The sequence below is a fragment of the Hypanus sabinus genome, chromosome 15 (assembly GCF_030144855.1).
Source record: "Hypanus sabinus isolate sHypSab1 chromosome 15, sHypSab1.hap1, whole genome shotgun sequence".
In the NCBI taxonomy this organism is placed as follows: domain Eukaryota; kingdom Metazoa; phylum Chordata; class Chondrichthyes; order Myliobatiformes; family Dasyatidae; genus Hypanus; species Hypanus sabinus.
The window spans coordinates 22,290,286-22,313,026 of record NC_082720.1 but is presented as its reverse complement, the minus strand read 5'-3'; the positions used below and the strand labels follow the sequence as shown (position 1 = coordinate 22,313,026).

The window sequence follows — 22,741 nt, the reverse complement described above, 5'->3', positions numbered from 1 at the left end:
TGCCCTGAATTTTTTAAACGTTTATTTACTTCCCTTCCTAATCTGAATGAATATATGTTGATATTGGGTGGAGATTTTAATTGTTGTTTGAATCCTTTGATGGATAGATCTAAACCTATTCGAACTCTTCCGAATAGATCAGCCTTACTTATTAATTCTTTTATGGTTGATTCGGGAATTACAGAAATATGGCGGTTTTTGAACCCTAAAGATAAAGAATTTTCATTTTTTTCACATGTATATCATAGTTATTCTAGAATTGATTACTTTCTTATTGATCATCGGTTATTAACGGATGTTATTGATTGTAAATATGATTCTATTACTATTTCGGATCATGCACCTTTGAAGTTATCTATTAAGATTTCGGACTTTTCCAATAATGTTAGATCTTGGAGACTTAATGCTACTTTGCTTCAAGACCCAGAATTTGTCATCTATATAAAGCAGCAAATTGATTTGTTTTTCTCAACAAACTATACTGAAGAAATCGACAGAGGAATACTTTGGGACTCTTTTAAGGCTTTTATCCGTGGACAAATTATTTCGTATTCCGCTGGTAAAAGGAAACAAAGATATTTAGATATTGCTTTATTGGTGGATAAAATTAAGGAAATTGATAAGATTTATTCCGTGACTCCTACCATAGAACTTTATAAGAAGAGAGTTGAGCTTCAAATGGAACATAGTTTATTATTATCTTCTTCAATTGAAAATCAATTAATTAGGACTAGAGCTCAATTCTATATTCACAGTGATCAAATTGGTAAACTGTTAGTTAATCAATTAAAAGCTATTTCGACCAGGCGACAAATTATTAAAATTCGTAAACAAGATGGTAATTTAACCACTGATCATAAAGAAATCAATAATACTTTTCAAGATTTTTATAAATCTTTATATCAATCAGAATTTGATGGTGATCTGTCCATGATGGATAATTTTTTTAACAATTTGAATATTCCTAAACTGATTGGTGAAGATCGTAGCTTGTTTGATGCTCCTATTTCTATGGCCGAAATAGGTGAGGCTGTCTCATCAATGAATTCAGGAAAAGCTCCTGGCCCTGATGGTTATATTGTAGAATTTTTCAAAACTTTTTCTTCTTTGCTTTCCCCTTGGTTATGTGAAATCTTTAACGATGCATTTGCTAAGAAGAGATTACCTCAGTCTTTTTATGAAGCTACTATCTCTCTAATTCTTAAAAAAGATAAAGATCCTACTCTATGTACATCTTATCGCCCTATATCACTATTAAATGTAGATTCTAAGAATCTTACAAAAATTTTAGCCACTAGATTAGAAAAGGTATTACCACAGATTATTTCAGAAGATCAAACTGGTTTCATTAAGAATCGGTATTCTTTTTTTAATGTTAGAAAATTGATTAATATAATTCATACTTCATCACCCACAGTCCCAGAATGTGTTATCTCATTAGATGCTGAAAAAGCCTTTGATAGAGTTGAATGGACATATTTATTTAATGCTTTGAGAAATTTTAATTTTAGTCCTAATTTTATATCATGGATTAAACTAATATACTATAAACCTGTTGCTTCTGTTCTTACAAATAATTATAGATCCTCCTTTTTTCAATTATCTCGTGGTACGAGACAAGGTTGTCCTTTAAGTCCTTTATTATTTAATATTGCGTTAGAACCTTTAGCCATTGCTATTCGTGAATCTCCTAATATTTTTGGTATTACTCGTAATGAGAAATTATATAAATTATCACTCTATGCTGATGATTTGCTGTTATATATTTCTGATCTTGATAGATCTATTCCCACTATTTTATCCTTGTTGGCTCAATTTGGTAGTTTTTCTGGTTACAAATTAAACTTAGATAAGAGTGAATTATTCCCTTTAAATGCGCAAACTTTATTGAATGACAGGATTCCATTTAAAGTTGTTACTGATAATTTTACCTATTTAGGTATAAAAATTACCAAGAAATATAAAGATTTATTTAGACTGAATTTTTTACCTATGCTTCTTCAAATACAACATCTTACTACAAGATGGTCTCCCTTATTCTTATCATTAGTTGGTCGGATTAATGCTATTAAAATGATGATTTTACCGAAATTTTTATACTTATTTCAAGCCTTACCAATTTTTATTCCTAAATCCTTTTTTGACAACATTGATTCAAAAATTTCCTCATTTGTGTGGCAAAACAAAAACCCTAGGTTAAGTAAAAGGCAATTACAAAAATCTAAAAAAGATGGTGGTTTAGCTTTGCCTAATTTTAGATTTTATTATTGGGCGAATAATATTCGTAATCTAACGTATTGGAAATTGGATTTGGACTCATTATTGTGTCCGCAGTGGGTAAATTTGGAATGCAATGAAGTAAAGGGATATTCTTTATTCTCTGTTCTTGGTTCTTCTCTTCCTGCTGATTTAGTTAAATTTAATAAACAGATATCTAATCCTGTTATTAAACACACATTACGAATTTGGTTTCAATTTCGGAAATTCTTTACTTTGAAAAACTTTGTGCTTGATAGCCCTATTTTATTTAATTTTTTAAACCTTCCTTGACAGATCAAGCCTTTAGCATATGGAAAAGGAAAGGTATAAAATGTTTTCGTGACCTTTTTTTTGAAGGTACTTTGATGTCTTTTGACCAACTTTCCAATAAATTTAAATTACCTAAATCTAATTTCTTCAGATATTTACAAATTAGAAATTTTTTACATAAAGTTTTACCATCTTTTCCCAACTCAACTTCAACGGATTTCTCAGATTTGATTTTTACCTTAAATCCTTGTCAGAAGGGATTAGTTGCTTTTATTTACAACATGATTATGAAGATACAACCAGAAATGTCTGATAGAATTAAACAACAATGGGAAAAAGAACTTCGCTACAATATACCAACAGATAAATGGAAAAAATTTTACAAATGGTTAATTCTTCTTCTATATGTGCTAAACATGCTTTAATACAATTTAAAATTGTACATAGAGCTTATATGTCTAAAGATAAACTTGCTCGATTTTATTCTCATATTAACCCTCAATGTGATAGATGTCATTCAGAAGTGGCTTCACTGACCCATATGTTTTGGTCATGTCCTACTTTACATAATTATTGGAAGGACATATTCGTTACCATTTCCTCAATTTGGAACATTGATTTACAACCTAACTTTATTACTGCAATCTTTGGTATACCAAATGAGGATGGTAATCAGTTTTCTCCTTCAATCAGACGAATGATTGCTTTTGTAACATTAATGGCCAGAAGGTCTATATTACAAAATTGGAAAGAAGTAAACCCTCCTACCACGTCTCAGTGGCTTTTTCAAACTATTTCTTATCTGAGTTTGGAAAAAATTAGGAGCACAATTTTTGACTCATCAATTAAATTTGAAGAAACTTGGGGACCGTTCATCCGACGTTTTCATGTGAATTAATTTGGCCTTTCCCAGACCTTCTCTTTGTTTATTCTTGTTCAGGTATGGAGTTCCGGAGTTCTTTGACACTATCATATACTTATAAACTGTTATTATTGCCCATGTTAGTTTTAGTTTAGTGCTTGTTTCATATATATATTTTCTTTCACACATTTTAAATTTTTTTTTTCTTTTTCTTTGGATGATTAGTTTTGTTTTTTTTCATATATAATTATATAGACTTGATTGATTAATGTACTTTTTTGTTGTTGATGTTTAATAGAATATTATTATCCTATTATTAATATAATCTTAAGTCTATTGTATTCATAACCTATTCATTATTTTGTTATGTTTTTTTTATATTTATATGAAACTCAATAAAAAGATTGAAAAAGAAAAAGAAGATTCTGTTGGTGCCTGCTGCCCCAGAACACAACAGCAAACATGATAGCACTGGCCACCACAGCCTCGTAGAACATCCTCAGCATCTTCCGGCAGATGTTAAAGGGCCTCAGTCTCCTCAGGAAATAGAGACGGCTCTGACCCTTCTTGTAGACTGCCTCAGTGTTCTTTGACCAGTCCAGTTTATTGTCCATTCGTATCCCCAGGTATTTGTAATCCTCCACCATGCACATACTGACCCCTTGGATGGAAACAGGGGTCACCGGTGCCTTAACCCTCCTCAGGTCCACCACCAGCTACTTAGTCTTCAGTGACTTTGGAAATTTTCTTATATCCATCTCCTGACCTGTGCTTTTCAATATTTATTCACAGAGTTGCTGGGTGTGTTCTTTTGTCTTCATGGTGTGGTTTTTGCCAGGATACTGACTTACTGGCAGTTGGACTGTCAGAAACAGGTGTATTTTTATGACAACCAATCTAAACACCTTGACTGCACACAGGTCTCCAAAGCAGATCTCCATTTAGCTAATAATGTGACTTCTAAAGCCAATTGGCTACACCAGTGATGATTTGGTCTGTTATATTAAAGGGTGGGAATGTATACTTAAGCAATCAACTATTTGTGTTTATATTTGTAATTAATTTAGATCACTTTGTAGAGATTGTGGAGTTTCAAGATGGCGATGTAAACATCTGCCTTTTAGGCGCTCTTCACTTTTCTAACTATAATCACCCTTTAATCTAATCTTTTCGAATTTAATCAAATGAGTTGATATTTTCGATTGACTTTTTTTTCTTTTAAAACTATATTTGATCTAACTTTGCCGAACTTAAAATGGCTACAAGTAAGAAATCGTCTAAGGAGCCGTTATCTGTTGAAACAATTTCTAATCTTCTGGACACTAAACTTGCAGGTTTGGATAACAAGTTGCAAAGTAAAATGGCAAGTTTAGAAAGTAAAATGGCAAGTTTGGAAAACACGTTTACCACGAAAATGTCTGAACTTGAAGGAGCTGTTAAATCGCTTGATACTAAGTTTCAGTCGCAGGCATCGGTTATTCAGCGGCATGAAGATAAGTTGGCGACTCTTGAAAAATTAATTGTTGAAAAAGTACGTACAATTGAAGTGTTGGATAAGAAGGTACAATCGACTCTTAAGACTGTAGATCAGTATAAGTTTAAAATTTCTGATCTCGAAAATCGATCTCGCAGACAGAACTTGCGTATTATCGGGTTTCCCGAAAAAGTTGAGTCCGGTGATTTAACTGAATTTTTCTCCAATTTACTATGGGAAATTTTCGGTGATGAGGGTTTGCAAACTAAACCTGTTATCGACCGCGCTCACAGAGTTGCGAGGTTTTCGTCTGTGCCTGATAAACCACGAGCGGTGATTGTTCGCCTTCATTATCCTCGTGAGAAAGAGCTTCTAATTCGATTAGCTCGTAAAAAAGGTATGATTTCCTACAAAAACTTTCAGTTTCGAATAGTCGAGGATTATTCTTTTGAAGTAATGAGAGCCAGGATCGCTTTTAAACCAGTGATGGCAGAGATTCATTCGATCGGACTTAAACAAGCTTTAATGTATCCAGCGAAGCTTAGAATCGTGCTGCCCGACTACAGTCAACGATTTTTCAACACTCTGGAAGAAGCGAAGAAACTTGTTGGAGAATTTCGATCTTCTACTGCAACTTGAACTATGTGTTATGTGGAAGATTTTTCGGAGAGAGGATATCTTTCTATTTTAAGTTTTAACCTATGAAGTTGGGTTATAACTTTTTATTTTTTGATCTATGGGTTCGGTTTTTTTTTACTAGCTTCATTGTTTATAGATGTTTTTTTTTTAATTTTGATAATATTCTTTTTTTTCTTTCTGTTTTGGTTATATACGTTTATATTTTGCATTAATGATTTATCTTTTTTTTTAAGTTGTTTATTTTTCCCGTAAGATTCTGTTTTTTTACAAGCATTTATCTGTTTGCCTGTACTCAGATATGGGACGAATGTTTTGGACTTTTAGTTTTTTTTTATATATATGCTGTACTGTACTATATCCCTTTCTTTTTAAATGTTATTTTGTCTTTTAACAGATTGCTGAACTCACATTTGTATTTAGTAATATGGTTTTTTCAAAATGGCGTTTCTTCTTCCCATAAGTCTTTGCTCTTGAAACGTCATCTTGTATTTGAATATGGGATTTTTTTTTAAAGGTATACTACACTTTTAAATTTTGACGTTTATACCTTTTTTTTATTAATGATTGTTGTATTATATTAGTTTTTTTTTATTATTCTGATATATATATTTTTTTTGCAACTCTATATTTTAATTTGGGTGATATATAGTTTTCTTCTAATCTTTTTTTTATAGAGCTGCCATCTTGAAATGGGGGTAATATTAGTATTAGATTATGCGCCTGCCGCTTGGCTTTCTTTCGAAGGGTGGGGGGAGGGGGTAGGGATCTTTTTTCACGCTTTTGCTTTTTATTTTTTTGCTTTTAGTTTATGGGCCGACTTTAAATTACTAATATTGTTGAGGTGTCATGTTCTCCGGCTGCTCCTGAATCAATTTTCCTCCTTCCTGAATTGTGGGTTATGTGTCTTTTTAACCTTTTATGATACACACAATTAATATTGGTATGATGGATAGATCTGTTAACTTTATCTCCTGGAATACTAATGGTTTAAATCATCCGATTAAACGCAAAAAAATATTTAAAGTATTCCATAGACTGAATGCTAATATTATCTTTGCACAGGAGACCCATATCAGGAGGGAGGATAATCAACGTTTTTTTAGGTTCTGGAAGGGTCAACAATTTCATTCGAATTGTACCGCCAAAATTAGGGGTGTGTCTATTTTTATAGATCCCTCAATATCGTTTACACATCATGAAATTATCTCTGACCCACAGGGTAGATTTTTGTTGATAACTGGTTTACTTTTCCATCGGAAAGTTGTTCTAGTTAATATTTATGCTCCAAACTTTGATTGCCCTGAATTTTTTAGACGTTTATTTACCTCTCTTCCTAATCTAAATGAATATATGTTGATAATGGGTGGAGATTTTAATTGTTGTTTGAATCCTTCGATGGATAGATCTAAACCTATTCGCACTCTTCCGAATAGATCAGCCCTACTTATTAATTCATTTTTGGTTGACTCGGGAATTACAGAAATATGGCGGTTTTTGAACCCTAAAGATAAAGAATTTTCTTTTTTTTCACATGTATATCATAGCTACTCTAGAATTGACTATTTTCTTATTGATCATCGGTTATTAACGGATGTTATTGATTGTAAATATGATTCTATTACTATTTCGGATCATGCACCTTTGAAGTTATCTATTAAGATTTCGGACTATTCCAATAACACCAGATCTTGGAGACTTAACGCTACTTTGCTTCAAGACCCAGAATTTATTACTTATATAAAACAGCAAATTGACTTGTTTTTTTCTACAAACTGTACTGAAGAAATCGACAGAGGAATACTTTGGGACTCTTTTAAGGCTTTTATTCGTGGTCAAATTATCTCATATTCTGTTGGTAAAAGAAAACAAAGATATTTAGATATTGCTTTATTGGTGGATAAAATTAAGGAAATTGATAAGATTTATTCCGTGACTCCTACCAAAGAACTTTATAAGAAGAGAGTTGAGCTTCAAATGGAACATAGTTTACTATTATCTTCTTCAATTGAAAATCAATTAATTAGGACCAGGGCTCAATTTTATATTCATAGTGACCGTACTGGTAAACTGTTAGCTAATCAATTAAAGGCTATCTCGACTAAGCGACAAATTATTAAAATTCGCAAATTAGACGGTAATTTAACTACTGATCATAAAGAAATTAATAATACCTTTCAAGATTTTTATAAATCTTTATATCATTCAGAATTTGATGGTGACCAGTCCATGATAGATAATTTTTTTAACAATTTGAATATTCCTAAACTGACTGATGAAGATCATAGTCTGTTAGATGCTCCTATTTCTATAGTGGAAATAGGAGAGGCTATTTCATCAATGAACTCAGGGAAGGCTCCTGGTCCTGATGGTTATATAGTAGAATTTTTTAAAACTTTTTCTTCTTTGCTTTCTCCTTGGTTATGTGAAATTTTTAATGATGCGTTTGCTAAGAAGAGATTACCTCAATCTTTTTATGAAGCTAATATTTCTCTAATTCTTAAAAAAGATAAAGATCCTACTTTATGTACATCTTATCGCCCTATATCATTATTAAATGTAGATTCTAAGATTCTTACAAAAATTTTAGCTATTAGATTAGAAAAAGTACTGTCTCAGATTATTTCAGAAGATCAAACTGGTTTTATGAGGAATCGGTATTCCTTTTTTAATGTAAGAAAATTGATTAATATAATTCATACTTCACCACCCACAATCCCAGAATGTGTTATTTCATTAGATGCTGAAAAAGCTTTTGATAGAGTTGAATGGATATATTTATTTAATACATTGAGAAATTTTAATTTTAGTCCTAATTTTATATCATGGATTAAATTAATATATCATAAACCTGTTGCTTCTGTTTTTACGAATAACCACAGATCCTCTTTTTTTCAATTATCTCGTGGTACGAGACAGGGTTGTCCCTTAAGTCCTTTATTATTTAATATTGCATTAGAACCTTTAGCTATTGCTATTCGTGAATCTCCTAATATTTTTGGTATTACCCGTAATGAGAAGTTATATAAATTATCTCTTTATGCTGATGATTTGCTGTTATATATTTCTGAACCTGATAGGTCTATTCCTGCTATTTTATCCTTGTTGGTTCAATTTGGTACTTTTTCTGGTTATAAACTAAATTTAGATAAGAGTGAATTATTTCCTTTAAATGCACAAACTTTATTGACTGATAGGACACCATTTAAAGTTGTTACTGATAACTTCACTTATCTAGGTATAAAAATTACCAAGAAATATAAAGATTTATTTAGAATGAATTTTTTACCTATGCTTCATCAAATTCATCAACTTACTACAAGATGGTCTCCCTTGTTTTTATCATTAATTGGTCGGATTAATGCTGTCAAAATGATGATTTTACCGAAATTTTTATATTTATTTCAAGCCCTACCAGTTTTTATTCCTAAGTCTTTTTTTGATAGCATTGATTCAAAAATTTCTTCATTTGTGTGGCAAAATAAAAACCCTAGGTTAAGTAAAAAGCAATTACAAAAATCAAAAAAAGATGGTGGTTTAGCTTTACCTAATTTTAGATTTTATTATTGGGCAAATAATATTCGTAATTTATTGTATTGGAAATTAGATTTGGATTCACCACTGTGCCCACAGTGGGTAAATTTGGAATGTAATGAGGTAAAGGGATATTCTCTATTCTCTGTTCTTGGTTCTTGTCTTCCTGCGGATTTAGTTAAATTTAATAAACAAATATTTAATCCTGTTATTAAACATACATTACGAATTTGGTTTCAATTTCGTAAGTTCTTTATTTTGAAAAACTTTGTTCTTGATAGCCCTATCTTATTTAATTTCTTTTTCAAACCTTCCTGGACAGATCAAGCTTTTAACATATGGAAAAGGAAAGGTATAAAATGTTTTCGTGATCTCTTTTTTGAAGATACTTTGATGTCATTTGATCAACTTTCTAATAAATTTGAATTACCTAAATCTAATTTTTTCAGATATTTACAAATTAGAAATTTTTTACATAAAGTTTTACCATCTTTTCCTAATTCAACTTTGATGGACACTACAGATTTGATCTTTACCTTAAATCCTGGTCAGAAGGGATTAGTAGCTTTTATTTATAATATGATTATGAAGATACAACCAGAAATATCAGTTAGAATTAAACAAGAATGGGAAAAAGAACTTCAATACAACATATCAACAGATAAATGGGAAAAAATTTTGCAAATGGTTAATTCTTCTTCTATATGTGCTAAACATGCTTTAATACAATTTAAAATTGTACATAGAGCTCATATGTCTAAAGATAAACTTGCTCGATTCTATTCTCATATTAACCCTCTATGTGACAGATGTCATTTAGCAGTGGCCTCATTGACCCATATGTTTTGGTCATGTCCCACTTTACATAATTATTGGAAGGATATATTTACTACTATTTCCTCAATTTGGAATATAGATTTACAACCTCATTTTATTACTGCAATTTTTGGCATACCAAATGAAGATGGCAATCAGTTTTCCCCCTCAATCAGACGAATGATTGCTTTTGTAACATTAATGGCCAGAAGGTCTATACTACAAAATTGGAAAGAAGTAAATCCTCCTACTACATTTCAGTGGCTTTCTCAAACTATTTCTTATCTGAGTTTGGAAAAAATTAGAAGCACTATTTTTGACTCATCAATTAAATTTGAAGAAACTTGGAGACCGTTTATTCGACATTTTCATATGAATTAATTTGGCCTTCTCCGGACCTTTCTGCTTATTCATGTTCAGGTATGGAGTTCCGGAGTTCTTTGACACTATCTTATACTTGTAAACTGTTATTATTGCCTATGTTAGTTTAGTTTAGTGTTTTATTTTTTTTTAATATATATTTTTTCTCACATATTTTTTAATATTTTTTTTTCTTTTTTAATGGTTATTTGTTTTTTTTTCATATAATCATGTGGACTTGATTAAGGTATTTTCTTTTGTTGATGTTTAGTAGGATATTATTATCTTATTATCAATGTGATTTCAAGTCTATTGTATTTATAATTTACTTATTACTATGTTATTTTTTTTTGTGTATATGTGAAAATCAATAAAAAGATTGAAAAAGAAAGAAAGATCACTTTGTAGAGATTTGTTTTCACTTTGACATGAAAGCCTTTTTCTGTTAACCAGTGTCAAAAAATGCCAAATTAAATCCACTGTGATTTAATGTTGTAAAACAACAAAACATGAAAACTTCCATTGGGGGGGGGGGGGGGGAGTGGAATTCTTTTTATAAGCCCTTATCTACAGTGATCCACGCAAATAGCTAAGGGGAAAAGATGTACAAATGTGATCATCCTCTAATTCTAGACTTTTTCTAACAAATGCTGCATGAAATCTCAATTTTGTGTCACAGAGCTTATCCAAAAGTGGATCAAGTGGATATCTTGCAAGGCGCTTTATGGACTTCAGACAATTGATACTTACGTTACAAATACTGCAAGTATATGATCAAGTACAAGAGAAATAATTATACTAAACTTTGTGGTTTCTATGTAATGAGCTGAACTTCCAGCTTATGCATCTACCTCTTGCACATTACTCATCTTATTTGCACCTTAAAATCTGTGTCCCTTACTTTAGAAAAGATAAATACTTAGGCTTATACTAAATTCAAATTGATCAGAGTTGGGTAGGTTGCTTGAGCGTTTAAGAGCCACAACCTGCTTTTACAACTAACATTCATGAACATATGGATGTGTTTACTGGGATTCAAATATGCCCTCGGCGTTGGTGCCTCTAGCATGAACTATAAAAGAATAAATAGTATAATGGCAAAGAAATGCAGTAAGAATTAGCGAATACTTAGCAATGTTATGCACAATAGTGATAAGAATTTCAGTCCTCATGTGCCAATTTACAGTGGATGGTTACAATGCTAAATGCAACTGACTAGTGGTATTCCACAGGGATCAATGTCGGGACCACTTCTTTTCATGTTATACACTAATGATTTGAAAGACAGAAATGATGGCTTTGTGGCCAAGTTTGCCAGGTAGTATAGAAGTAGCAAGGAGGTTAAGAAAGGACCAGACATATTAGGAAAATGGTCAAAGAAGTAGCAGATAGAATATAGTAGGGAAGTGCATGGCAATGCACTTTGGTAGAAGACATACAGGCATTGACTATTTTCTACAAAGGGAGTATAATCAGAAATCAGAGGTGCAAGGCGACTTGGAGCTCTCATGCAGGATTCCCTTAAAGTTAACCTGCAGGTCGAGTCAGTGGTAAGGAAGGCAAATGAAATGCTAGTATTCATTTTGAGAGGAATGAAATACAAAAGCAAGGATGTAATGCTGAGGATTTATACGGTATTGGTCATACTGCACTTGGAATATTGTGGGCAATTTTGGGCCTATTTTCTAATAAAGGATAAGATGGCATTGGGGATGGTCTAGAGGAGGTTTATGAGAACGATCCTGGGAATAAAAGGATTGGCATTTTAGGAGTGTTTAATGACTCTGAGCCTGTACTAAGTTTAGAAAAATGAGGTGGGGGAGGGGAGGAAATTGCATCGAAACCTATCAAATAGTGTAAGTCCTAGATAGAGTGGACATAGAGAGGATGTTTAATAAGGAGGTCTAAGACCAGAGGGCACAGCCTCAGATTAGAAGGATGTCCCTTTAGAACATAGATGAGGAGGAATTTCTTTAGTCAGAAGGTGGTGAATCTGTGGAATTCATTTCCACCAACTGCTGTGGAGGGCAAGTAACTGGATACAGTATATTTAACCTGGAGGTTGATAGACTCTTGATTAGTAATGGCATCAAAAGTTATGAGAAGGCAGAAGGATGGAGTTGAGAGGGATAATAAATCAGTCATCACTGAATGGCAGAGCAGACTTGATGAGCTAAGTGGCTTAATTCTGCCCCTATGTCTTACAGTCTTAATTTTATTTTAATGTAGCAACTTTGAAAAAAATATGTATACTTAGTATTTGTAATCTCTATGAAATAATCTTTATTGCAAGTTCATTATGAACATTCACACTTCCAAAGAGGGAAGATGACAAGAAGTTAGCTTGTTGTTCCAGTTAAAGAATTAACATTCATTTTTCACTTTATTGTATCATGTCTTTTTAATATTAAAATCTGCCAGTCAACTTAACCATTTCCTTAAAATCAAAAGCAAAATGCCACAGATGCTAGAAATTCAGAATTAAATCAGGAAATGCTGAGGACGAATGCTCACCGGGTCATAACACATCAGTAGAGTGCTGAACTGAGAACTGAAAACTGAAAAAAACAAACATGGTTTAAAGTTGCAGAAGTGGAGGGAGGTCAAGCTTGCACATGTGGCAAAATTGTTCGTAAAGATGAACAAGGGCAGTAAAAATCGAAACAGAAATAAAACATCTGCTGACACTATAAGATGATGAACACGGCATTTGCTGGAAATCTGAAATGACAGAATTCTGTTATTTCTGAGGAGCCTCAAGTGGCAGCAGAACTCTCAATGGATATGATCGAAAATTCTATTTCAGCCAGATAACAGCTAAAAATCACAACTGCTTCCAAGGTCAGTGGAGTTAACAAAGATGTCTTAACGCGATTAAATGAGCTATCACTGGTTAAAACTGACAGAAACAAAGGTGATTGTGGACATAGTCTTCACCAGATTTCATATAGGAAATGTGGCTGCAGGTCAGATATACAAGTGAATTTAAGGAAATGGGAATTTAGACTTCCAATACTGACCATCTTGCTACAAACATGCAGTCTCTAATGAATAAAATTGACAATCTCAGAGCTAGGGTGCTGAAACAGAGGGACATTAGGACCACATGTGTCCTTTGTTTCATGGAATCCTGGTTAACCGCTTCCAAACCGGACGCAGTGATTCAGATCAACGGATTTACTATACACCGCCATGATATATCTAGAGCCTCTCAAAAGCAGAGATGCAGGAATATGTCTCATGATCAATTCCTTTTGATGCACAAATATATCAGTGCTGTCCCAATTCTGCTCGCCAGACCTGGAGTATCTCACAATTAAATGCCATCTATTTTACCTACCACGGGAGATTTCCATGATCATTTTGATATTGGTATACATTCCATCTTAGGCCAATGTAAATCAAGCTTTGGATGATCTGGGTAATGAGATCAACATGCATGAAGCAGCGTACCCTAACACCTTCACCATCATCTTGGGGGATTTTAACCAGGCCAGTCTGGGGGAAAAAAAATCACTAAACAATTACCATCAACAGAACAACTTGAAATACCAGAGGAAACAAGACCTAAGACCATTATTAGACCACCATCAAGAATGTCTACTGTGCTATTCCACACCCTCATTTCGGGAAGTCTGATCACCTGGCTGTACTTCTACTCCCTGAGTACAGGCAGAGACTGAAGACTGCAGCACCTGTGGTTAGGACCAAGAAGGTACGGACAAGGGAAGCACAGGAGTGCTTACAGGACTGCTTTCACTCAGTGGTCTGGACTGTATTCAGGGATTCATCTTCGAACCTGGATGAGAATGCTGTAATTGTTACTGACTTCATTAAAACCTGTATGGATGAGTTTGTGCCCACAAAGACTCACTGTACATTCCCATCCAAAAGCCATGGATGAACAAGGAGGTATGCTGTTTGCTGAAGGCGAGATCTGTAGTATTCAAATCTGGCGACCCACGCCTGAACCAGAAAACCAGGAACGACTTGTGGAAGGCTATTTCAAGGGTGAAGAGACAATTTTGAAAGAGGTTGGAGGTGACATCGGATGCACAGTAACTCTGGCAGGGTTTGCAAGACATTACTTCCTACAAGGCGAAACCCAGTAGCATGAATGGCAGCGATGTTTCACTACCAGATGAACTCAATGCCTTCTTTGCCCGCTTTTAAAGGTAGAATATAACTGCAGCTGTGAAGATCCCTTCTCCACCTGGTGATCCTGTGATCTCTGTCTCAGAGGCCAATGTTAGGCCGTCTTTAAAGAGGGTGAACCCTCACAATGTGGAAGGCCCTGGAAAGCCTCTGAAAACTTGTGCCAACCAAATAGCAGGAGCATTCAAGGGCATTTTCAACCTCTCACTGATACGGGCACAAGTTCCCACTTGCTTCAAAAAGGCAACAATAATACCAGTGACTAGAAAGAAGAGAGTGAGCTACTTTAATGACTATCACTCAATCGCACTCACATCTACAGTGAAGAAATGCTTTGAGAGATTGGCCATGGCTAGACTGAACTGCTTCAACAAGGACCTGAACCCACTGCAATTTGCCTATTGCCACAACAGGTCAACAACAGGTGCAATCTCAATGGCTCTTCATTTGGCTTTAGATCACCTGGACAATACAAACTATGTCAGGATGATGTTCATTGACTATAGTTCATCATTTAATACTGTGGCGACCCATTTCCTGGCGCATCCGAACCGACTCACAATTAGATAGCCTACGGGGGTTTGCGAGCACAGAGCTTTGGAGCCTCTGCGCCATGGGGGGCCGGTTGAGGGAGGCTTAAAAGTGAGGCTGAAGTTTTCGAATAAAGTTTTTTCCTTCGACTGCAGTTACCGACTCCATGTCGTAATTTTAGCGCTGCGTGTAGCACACCGCTACAATTGGTGACCCCGACAGTCCAAACGATTTTTGGACCAGAAATGACCGACGCCGCCTCTGTTCATGCGGTTTCGTTGAAACTGCTGGGTTTCTGGACACAGCACCCGGACCTATGGTTCCAGCAAGCCGAAGCCCAATTCCACGTTCACCAGATCACCTCAGAGGAAACCCGCTACTACTACGTGGTGAGCTCCCTCGACCAGGACACAGCGGCCCAGGTCGCGGAGTTCGTACAGTCGCCCCCGGCAGACGGCAAGTACACGGAATTCAAAGCCCTGCTCCTCAGGACTTTCGGACTTTCACGGCGCGAGCGGGCTGCCCGTTTACTGCACCTGGATGGCTTGGGCGACAGACCTCCATCGGCTTTAATGAATGAGATGTTGTCTCTGGCCGACGGACACACATGCCTCATGTTTGAGCAGGCATTCCTGGAGCAGCTGCCCGAGGACATACGCCTGCTGCTGTCCGACGCGGATTTCAGTGACCCCCGGAAGGTGGCAGCCCGGGCGGACTTGCTGTGGAATGCCAAGAAGGTGAGTGGGGCGTCCAACGCACAGATCTCCCAGCCACACTCCTGGCAGCAAACCAGTCCAGACCCGGCCGCAGAGCCCGCCAACCCCCGGCCCAATGAACACTGGTGCTTCTACCACCAGCGGTGGGGCGCAGAAGCCCGCCGTTGTCGCCCGCCCTGCAAGTTCCCGGGAAACGCCAGGGCCAGCCGCCGCTGATGGCTACGCCGGCTGGCCATCGGGATAGCCTCCTGTATGTGTGGGATAGAAGGTCGGGACGCCGGTTTTTGGTCGATACTGGGGCTGAGATCAGCGTTTTACCTCCGACGAGTTACGACACCCGCAGCAGGGCACCGGGTCCCCCCCTGAGGGCCGTGAATGGCAGCACAGTAAGGACCTATGGCACCCGTCAGGTGCAGCTACAGTTCGGCTCCAGCCAGTTCACGTGGGACTTCACACTGGCCGCCGTAGCCCAACCGCTTCTGGGTGCAGATTTTTTGCGGGCTCACAGCCTACTGGTCGACCTGCCCAGGAAGAGACTGGTACACGCCGAGACCTTTCAGACGTTCTCCCTGGGTGCAGCCCAGTTGCCAGCCCTACACCTCGGCTCCATCACGCTGTCCGACAACGACTTCACCAGGGTCCTGGCGGATTTCCCATCGGTTCTGGCACCGCAGTTCACAGCGGCCATGCCCAGGCACGGCGTACAGCACCACATCCCGACCCAGGGACCACGCCTCCACGCCCGCACTCGGCGGCTTCCCCTGGACAAGCTCCGACTGGCGAAGGAGGAGTTCCAGAGGATGGAGGAATTGGGGATCATCCGGCGGTCCGACAGCCCATGGGCCTCCCCCCTGCACATGATGCCCAAAGCGACGGGGGGCTGGAGACCGTGCGGCGACTACCGCAGGCTGAACGAGGCTACCACACCGGACCGCTACCCTGTGCCGCACATTCAGGACTTTGCAGCAAACCTGCACGGCGCACAGATCTTCTCCAAGGTAGATCTCGTCCGAGGGTACCATCAAATCCCGATGCATCCTGACGACGTCCCCAAAACGGCTCTCATCACCCCTTTCGGCCTTTTCGAGTTCCTCCGCATGCCGTTCGGCCTGAAGAATGCCGCACAGACGTTCCAGCAGTTAATGGACGCGGTGGGACGGGACCTGGACTTCGCGTTCATCTATTTGGATGACATCCTCATAGCCAGCAGCAGTCGTCAGGAGCATCTGTCCCACCTCCGTCAACTCTGCGCCTGACTGAGTGAGTACGGTCTTACAATCAACCCCGCCAAATGCCAGTTCGGACTCGATACCATTGACTTCCTGGGCCACAGAATTACTAAAGACGGGGCAACCCCTCTGCCCGCTAAGGTAGATGCGGTCCGCCTCTTTCCCCGACCCACCACGATCAAAGGCCTTCAGGAATTCGTAGGTATGGTCAATTTCTACCGCCGCTTCCTCCCTTCAGCTGCCCGGATTATGCGCCCCCTGTTAGCCCCGATGTCGGGTCCGAGCAAGGACATTACCTGGGACGAAGAGTCCGCCGCCGCTTTCGTTCAAACGAAGGAAGCTTTGGCGGACGCCGCAATGCTAGTACATCCCAGAATAGACTCCCCTACCGCCCTCACAGTGGACGCATCAAACACGGCAGTCGGTGGGGTGCTGGAGCAACTCATCGCAGGTCGCTGGCAACCCCTGGCGTTTTTCAGCAAACACCTGCGACCACCCGAGCTTAAGTACAGTGCTTTCGACCGGGAACTGTTGGCGCTCTACCTGGCAATCTGGCATTTCAGGTACTTCCTAGAAGGTTGGCCCTTCACCGCATTCACCGACCACAAACCGCTTACCTTTGCGTTTACGAAAGCGTCCGACCCCTGGTCGTCCCGCCAGCAACGCCACCTGTCCTACATCTCTGAATACACGACGGATGTCCGGCACGTCTCAGGTAAGGACAATGTCGTGGCGGATGCGCTCTCTCGCCCTACCGTTCATGCCCTTTCCCAAGGGGTAGACTTTGAGGCACTGGCAGAGGCGCAACAGGCGGATGAGGAGATTCCGAGTTACAGAACCGCAGTCTCCGGTTTGCAGCTCCAGGACCTCCCCGTGGGCCCAGGTGAGAGGACCCTACTCTGTGACGTCGCCACCGGCCAGCCCCGTCCAGTCGTCCCGACAGCATGGCGGCGCCGCGTTTTCGACTCCATTCATAACTTGGCGCATCCCTCCATCCGGACAACTGTCCGGATGGTTTCCAGCAGGTTCGTTTGGCACGGACTCCGCAAACAGGTCAGTGAATGGGCCAAAACGTGCATGCACTGCCAGACGGCCAAGGTGCAGCGGCACACCAAAGCCCCACCGCAGCAGTTCCATCCCGCCCACCGGCGTTTCGACCACATTCATGTGGATATCGTGGGCCCCCTGCCAGTGTCGCGCGGAGTGCGGCACCTCCTGACTATCGTGGACCGGTTCACAAGATGGCCAGAGGCGGTCCCGCTCACCGACACCACCTCCGAATCTTGCGCCCGAGCCCTGATCGCCACCTGGATATCTCGCTTTGGTGTACCAGCCCACATTACCTCCGACAGAGGCGCCCAGTTCACCTCCAGCCTGTGGTCAGCTATGGCCAGCCTTTTGGGGACTCAGCTGCACCACACAACTGCCTACCACCCACAGTCGAACGGGCTAGTGGAGCGTTTCCACCGTCACCTGAAGTCGGCCCTCATGGCCCGCCTGCGAGGAGCCAACTGGGCGGACGAGCTTCCCTGGGTTCTACTTGGCATCCGCACAGCGCCCAAGGACGACCTGCACGCCTCGTCGGCCGAGTTGGTATATGGCGCGCCCCTGGTCGTCCCCGGGGAGTTCCTACCAGCCCCAAGGGGGCAAGAGGAAGAACCCGCAGCAGTCCTGGGCAGACTACGCGAGAAGCTCGGTAACCTGGCCCCCATACCCACTTCACAGCACGGGCGGCACCCGACCTGCGTACCCAAAGACCTACAGAACTGTAAGTTTGTGTTTGTACGAAGGGGCGGGCATTGGCCGCCGCTGCAGCGGCCATACGAGGGGCCGTTTATGATGCTCCGGAACAATGGGTCCACGTTCGTGCTGGACGTTGGGGGGAAAGAGGAGGTTTTCACGGTGGACCGCCTCAAACCGGCCCATGTCGACCTGGCGCAACCAGCCGAGTTTCCGGCGCCTCGGCGCAGAGGCCGACCTCCCAAGCAGGTTCTGGCCCAGACTGTGGACATTGGGGGGTGTATCGCCGGTTTTGGGGGGGGTTATGTGGCGACCCATTTCCTGGCGCATCTGAACCGACTCACAATTAGATAGCCTACGGGGGTTTGCGAGCACAGAGCTTTGGAGCCTCTGCGCCATGGGGGGCCAGTTGAGGGAAGCTTAAAAGTGAGGCTGAAGTTTTCGAATAAAGTTTTTTCCTTCGACTGCAGTTACCGACTCCGTGTCGTAATTTTAGCGCTGCGTGTAGCACACCGCTACAATACCATCATTCCCACAATCCTGATTAAGAAGTTACAGATCCTGGGCCTCTGTACTTCCCTCTGCAATTGGATCCTCGACTTCCTAACCGGAAGACCACAATCTGTGCAGACTGGTGATATCTCTGCCTTGCTGACAAGTGACACTGGTGCACCTCAGAGGTGTGTGCTTAGCCCACTGCTCTACTCACTCTATACCCACGACTGTGTGGCTAGGTACACGTTTCCCCCGCTATCCGAAGATAGAGCGTTCCTATGAAACCATTTGTAAACCGAAATGGCATAAAGCCAAGAAGCAATTACCATTAATTTATATGGGAAAATTTTTTGAGCATTCCCAGACCCAAAAAATAACCTACTAAGTCATATCAAATAGCTCATAAAATCTAGATTAACACTAACATATAGTAAAAGCAGGAATAATATGATGAATACACAGTTATATAAAGTAGAAATAATGTATGTACAGTGTACCTTCACTTATCAGAATCGGGAAGATTGAACCAAAACCGATTTGTAGGGAGAAAAAAAATCAGTACGTACACTTATACGCAAACACCTGTCCACGCAAGGCTTCAGTGGTCATGGTAGTCTTTCTCAGGGTAAACACAAGTTTAAAGCGGGCGTCTTTTTTCATAAAAGTGAAAATCCTCTTTCGGTTAGCAAAAGCAGGTACTAATGTAAGTCTTTCGTAAAAGTGAAGTTGCATAAAGCGAACGCTCAGAAAGCAGGGGACACCTGTATAGCTATAAATTTGCTGAGGATACAACCATTGTTGGTAGAATCTCAGATGGAGACGAGAGGGCATACAAGAGCAAGATATACCAACTAGTGGAGAGGTGTCGCAGGAACAACCTTGCATGCAACATCAGTAAGACGAAAAAGCTGATTGTGGACTTCAGGATGGGTAAGACAAAGGAACACATACCAATCCTCATAAAAGGACCAGAGGACCAGAAGTTGAGAGAGTGAGCAGTTTCAGGTTCCTGGTTGTCAAAATCTCTGAGGACCTAACCTGGTTCCAACATATTGATGGAACTATAAAAAAGGCAAGACAGTGACTAAACTTCATTAGGAGTTTGAAGAGATTTGGTATATCAACAAAAACACCCAAGACCTACAGATGTACCGTGGAGAGCTTTCTGACAGGTTGCATCACTATCAAGAATGGGTGTGGGGTGGCGACTGCACAGGACTGAAAGAAGCTTCAGAGTTTCATAAATTTAGTTAGCTCTATCTTGGGTACTAAACTACAAAGTACCCAGGGCATCTTCAAGGAGTAGTGTCTCAGAAAAGCCAAGTCTATTATTAAGGACTCCCAGTACGCAGGGCGTACCCTTTTCTCATTGTTCCCATCAGGAAGGAGGTACAGAAGCCTGAAGGCACACACTCAGCGATTCAGGAACAGCTTCTTCCCCTCTGCCATCTGATTCCTAAATGAACATTGCTCCCTCACATTTTTAATATACATTTCTGTTTTTGCACAATTTTTAACCTACAACATTCAATATACATATATACTATAACTGATTTACTTATACTTTTTTTTATATTATGCACTACATTGAACTGCTGCTGTTAACAAATTTCACAACACATGCCAGTAATAATAAACCCGATTCTGAATCTGTTATTTCAGTCTTACTCAACCCATTCCCTCATTCAGCTGCTTGTTTAGACTCCTCTGGACATATCAGCAATGTTTAGCTTTCATTTCACTCTCCAAAAACAATTGAGTCATTTGCATATGTTGATGATCAGCAGGTGTGTCATATGCATGACTTTGGTATTCCCTTTGTTCTTTCCATCTAATCTTACCTTGATACAACTTAAAACATGTCTGCTTTCACTCTTTTCCAATCCTGATGATGGTTAGGTGACTTGAAACATTAACTCCCTCTACTCATACTGTTGAAGATCCATATTTTTTATTTCATATCCTCAATCTTAAAAATAAATTTGTAATATTGAAAAGAAATTCTGCAGTGCACAACCAATGTCAGGAAGTTTCAAAAGTTGCTTTGTTATGTAAGTTAAGAGATGTGACAACCAAATTATGCACAGTAAGTTCCTACACAAAAAAATGCCATTCGGCCTTGCAACTTAAAAATAAATGCTGTTTAGCACAAAGGGAATAACTTGCCTGCTCTTTTTAAAAATATTGCTTTAGGATCTTCTGCCTGAAATAGTGGACTGAGCATTAACTTAATGTCTCATTGGAATGATAGTACACTTAATAAACTTTTTCAGTACCATACAGAAGTACCAGAATTTTGTATCAAGTATCTGAAACAGGATTTGAACCTACAAACTTTCTAGTCAGACACAAAGATGTTAATCACAGAAGACATAATGCACGCTATCACAAGAAATATACATAACATACCTGACAAACATTTTCCTTTTTTGCTGCCCCTCCACCACGTTCCACTTGTGATTTCCTTGATGTTGAAAGAAGTCCATCCAGGTCATTTTCATCAGCAGAGTCTAGCTGATTATCATTCTGTATGTTTGGCATGGAATGATAACCATAAAAAATATAAACAGAAGAATAAAATAATTATTATTCTACCATTTCTAAATGAGATGCAATGACATCATTTGTTACAACAACATGATGATAATTTAGTGACTCATTAACCTCTCACGACATTAAGAGGTAATGAATACAGTTGGAAGTGGGTAGAGGGGAAACAAGCAGATTTGATATTTTCCAATTTAAAAGGCAATATAGACATATTAAAAGGATGATGTTTAATTGAAGTAGAGTTCAGAGTTTAATTTTGCCCAGAATATGGAACAATTCTCGTATTAGCACTTGTAATTTTCAAATCACAATTCCAAACTTTCGGGGGGAGGGGGGGTGAACATTGAATCATCAATGTACAGTAGAGTAAGGTGGAAAGAAAAGGAATGGCCTTTAGTGCAAGTGGAAGGTTAGTGGATGTGGAGTGAGACTGTGAGGGGATCTGATATAGAGGATGTTATTGCCTAAAGTATCAAAGGGAAGCTTGGAATATAAACCTCAGAACCCCAATCCAGTGCTGAGCAGTGAAGATCTGTATCCCAGGATTACCTAGTGTTTGTTGTTCCTGAGAAAATTCATCTAATCTCATTGTTTACTTTATGTGACCATCTTCAAGATAGCACTACAATGAGTACTGTTCATAAAGAGATTATCCATTTATTTATACACAGCTTTTACACACCTTCCAACTCTCTCAATCAGCAGTGTTTTTATCAGTTGTCTGAAACAGCACCAACATGACCACCAAATCTCTTAACACTATAAAGCTCTTATGCCATAATTTATTTTTTATCATTTATGATTAATTTTATTCCTTACTCCATGTTTTAAATATGAGTCCAATATCACTCTAACACTATATCATTTTTTTTAATCAAGTGAGCCTATTTCATATTCTCTACACCACTCATTTTCCCTTAAATTATTTTCCTCTGATGCTTCTTGTTTCGAAATTGCTGTTCTGCTACTGAAAACTTAGGAGATGATTTTCTTCTGATATTAATTATTAATTTTAAAGTCTGGAAGAAGATAGTGCCAGTGAACAATGCTACCAAAGGCAACATCCTCAAGACAGGACACAAAGCAACTCCTTTCATATTTTACATCTTTTTTT

At 39.1% G+C, this 22,741-nt stretch overlaps 1 protein-coding gene across 5 annotated transcripts in view; it reads right to left on the bottom strand.

The window, feature by feature from the left end:
- LOC132405366 (histone-lysine N-methyltransferase NSD2-like) overlaps nucleotides 1-22,741 on the bottom strand; it is a 215,892-nt gene that overhangs the window by 70,377 nt on the left and 122,774 nt on the right. For all 5 annotated transcript variants that reach the window (XM_059990117.1, XM_059990116.1, XM_059990115.1 and 2 more), the window contains one exon: nucleotides 21,487-21,603. In XM_059990117.1, coding sequence (XP_059846100.1) covers nucleotides 21,487-21,603 — 117 coding nt within the window. The remainder of the gene's footprint in view (nucleotides 1-21,486; nucleotides 21,604-22,741) is intronic.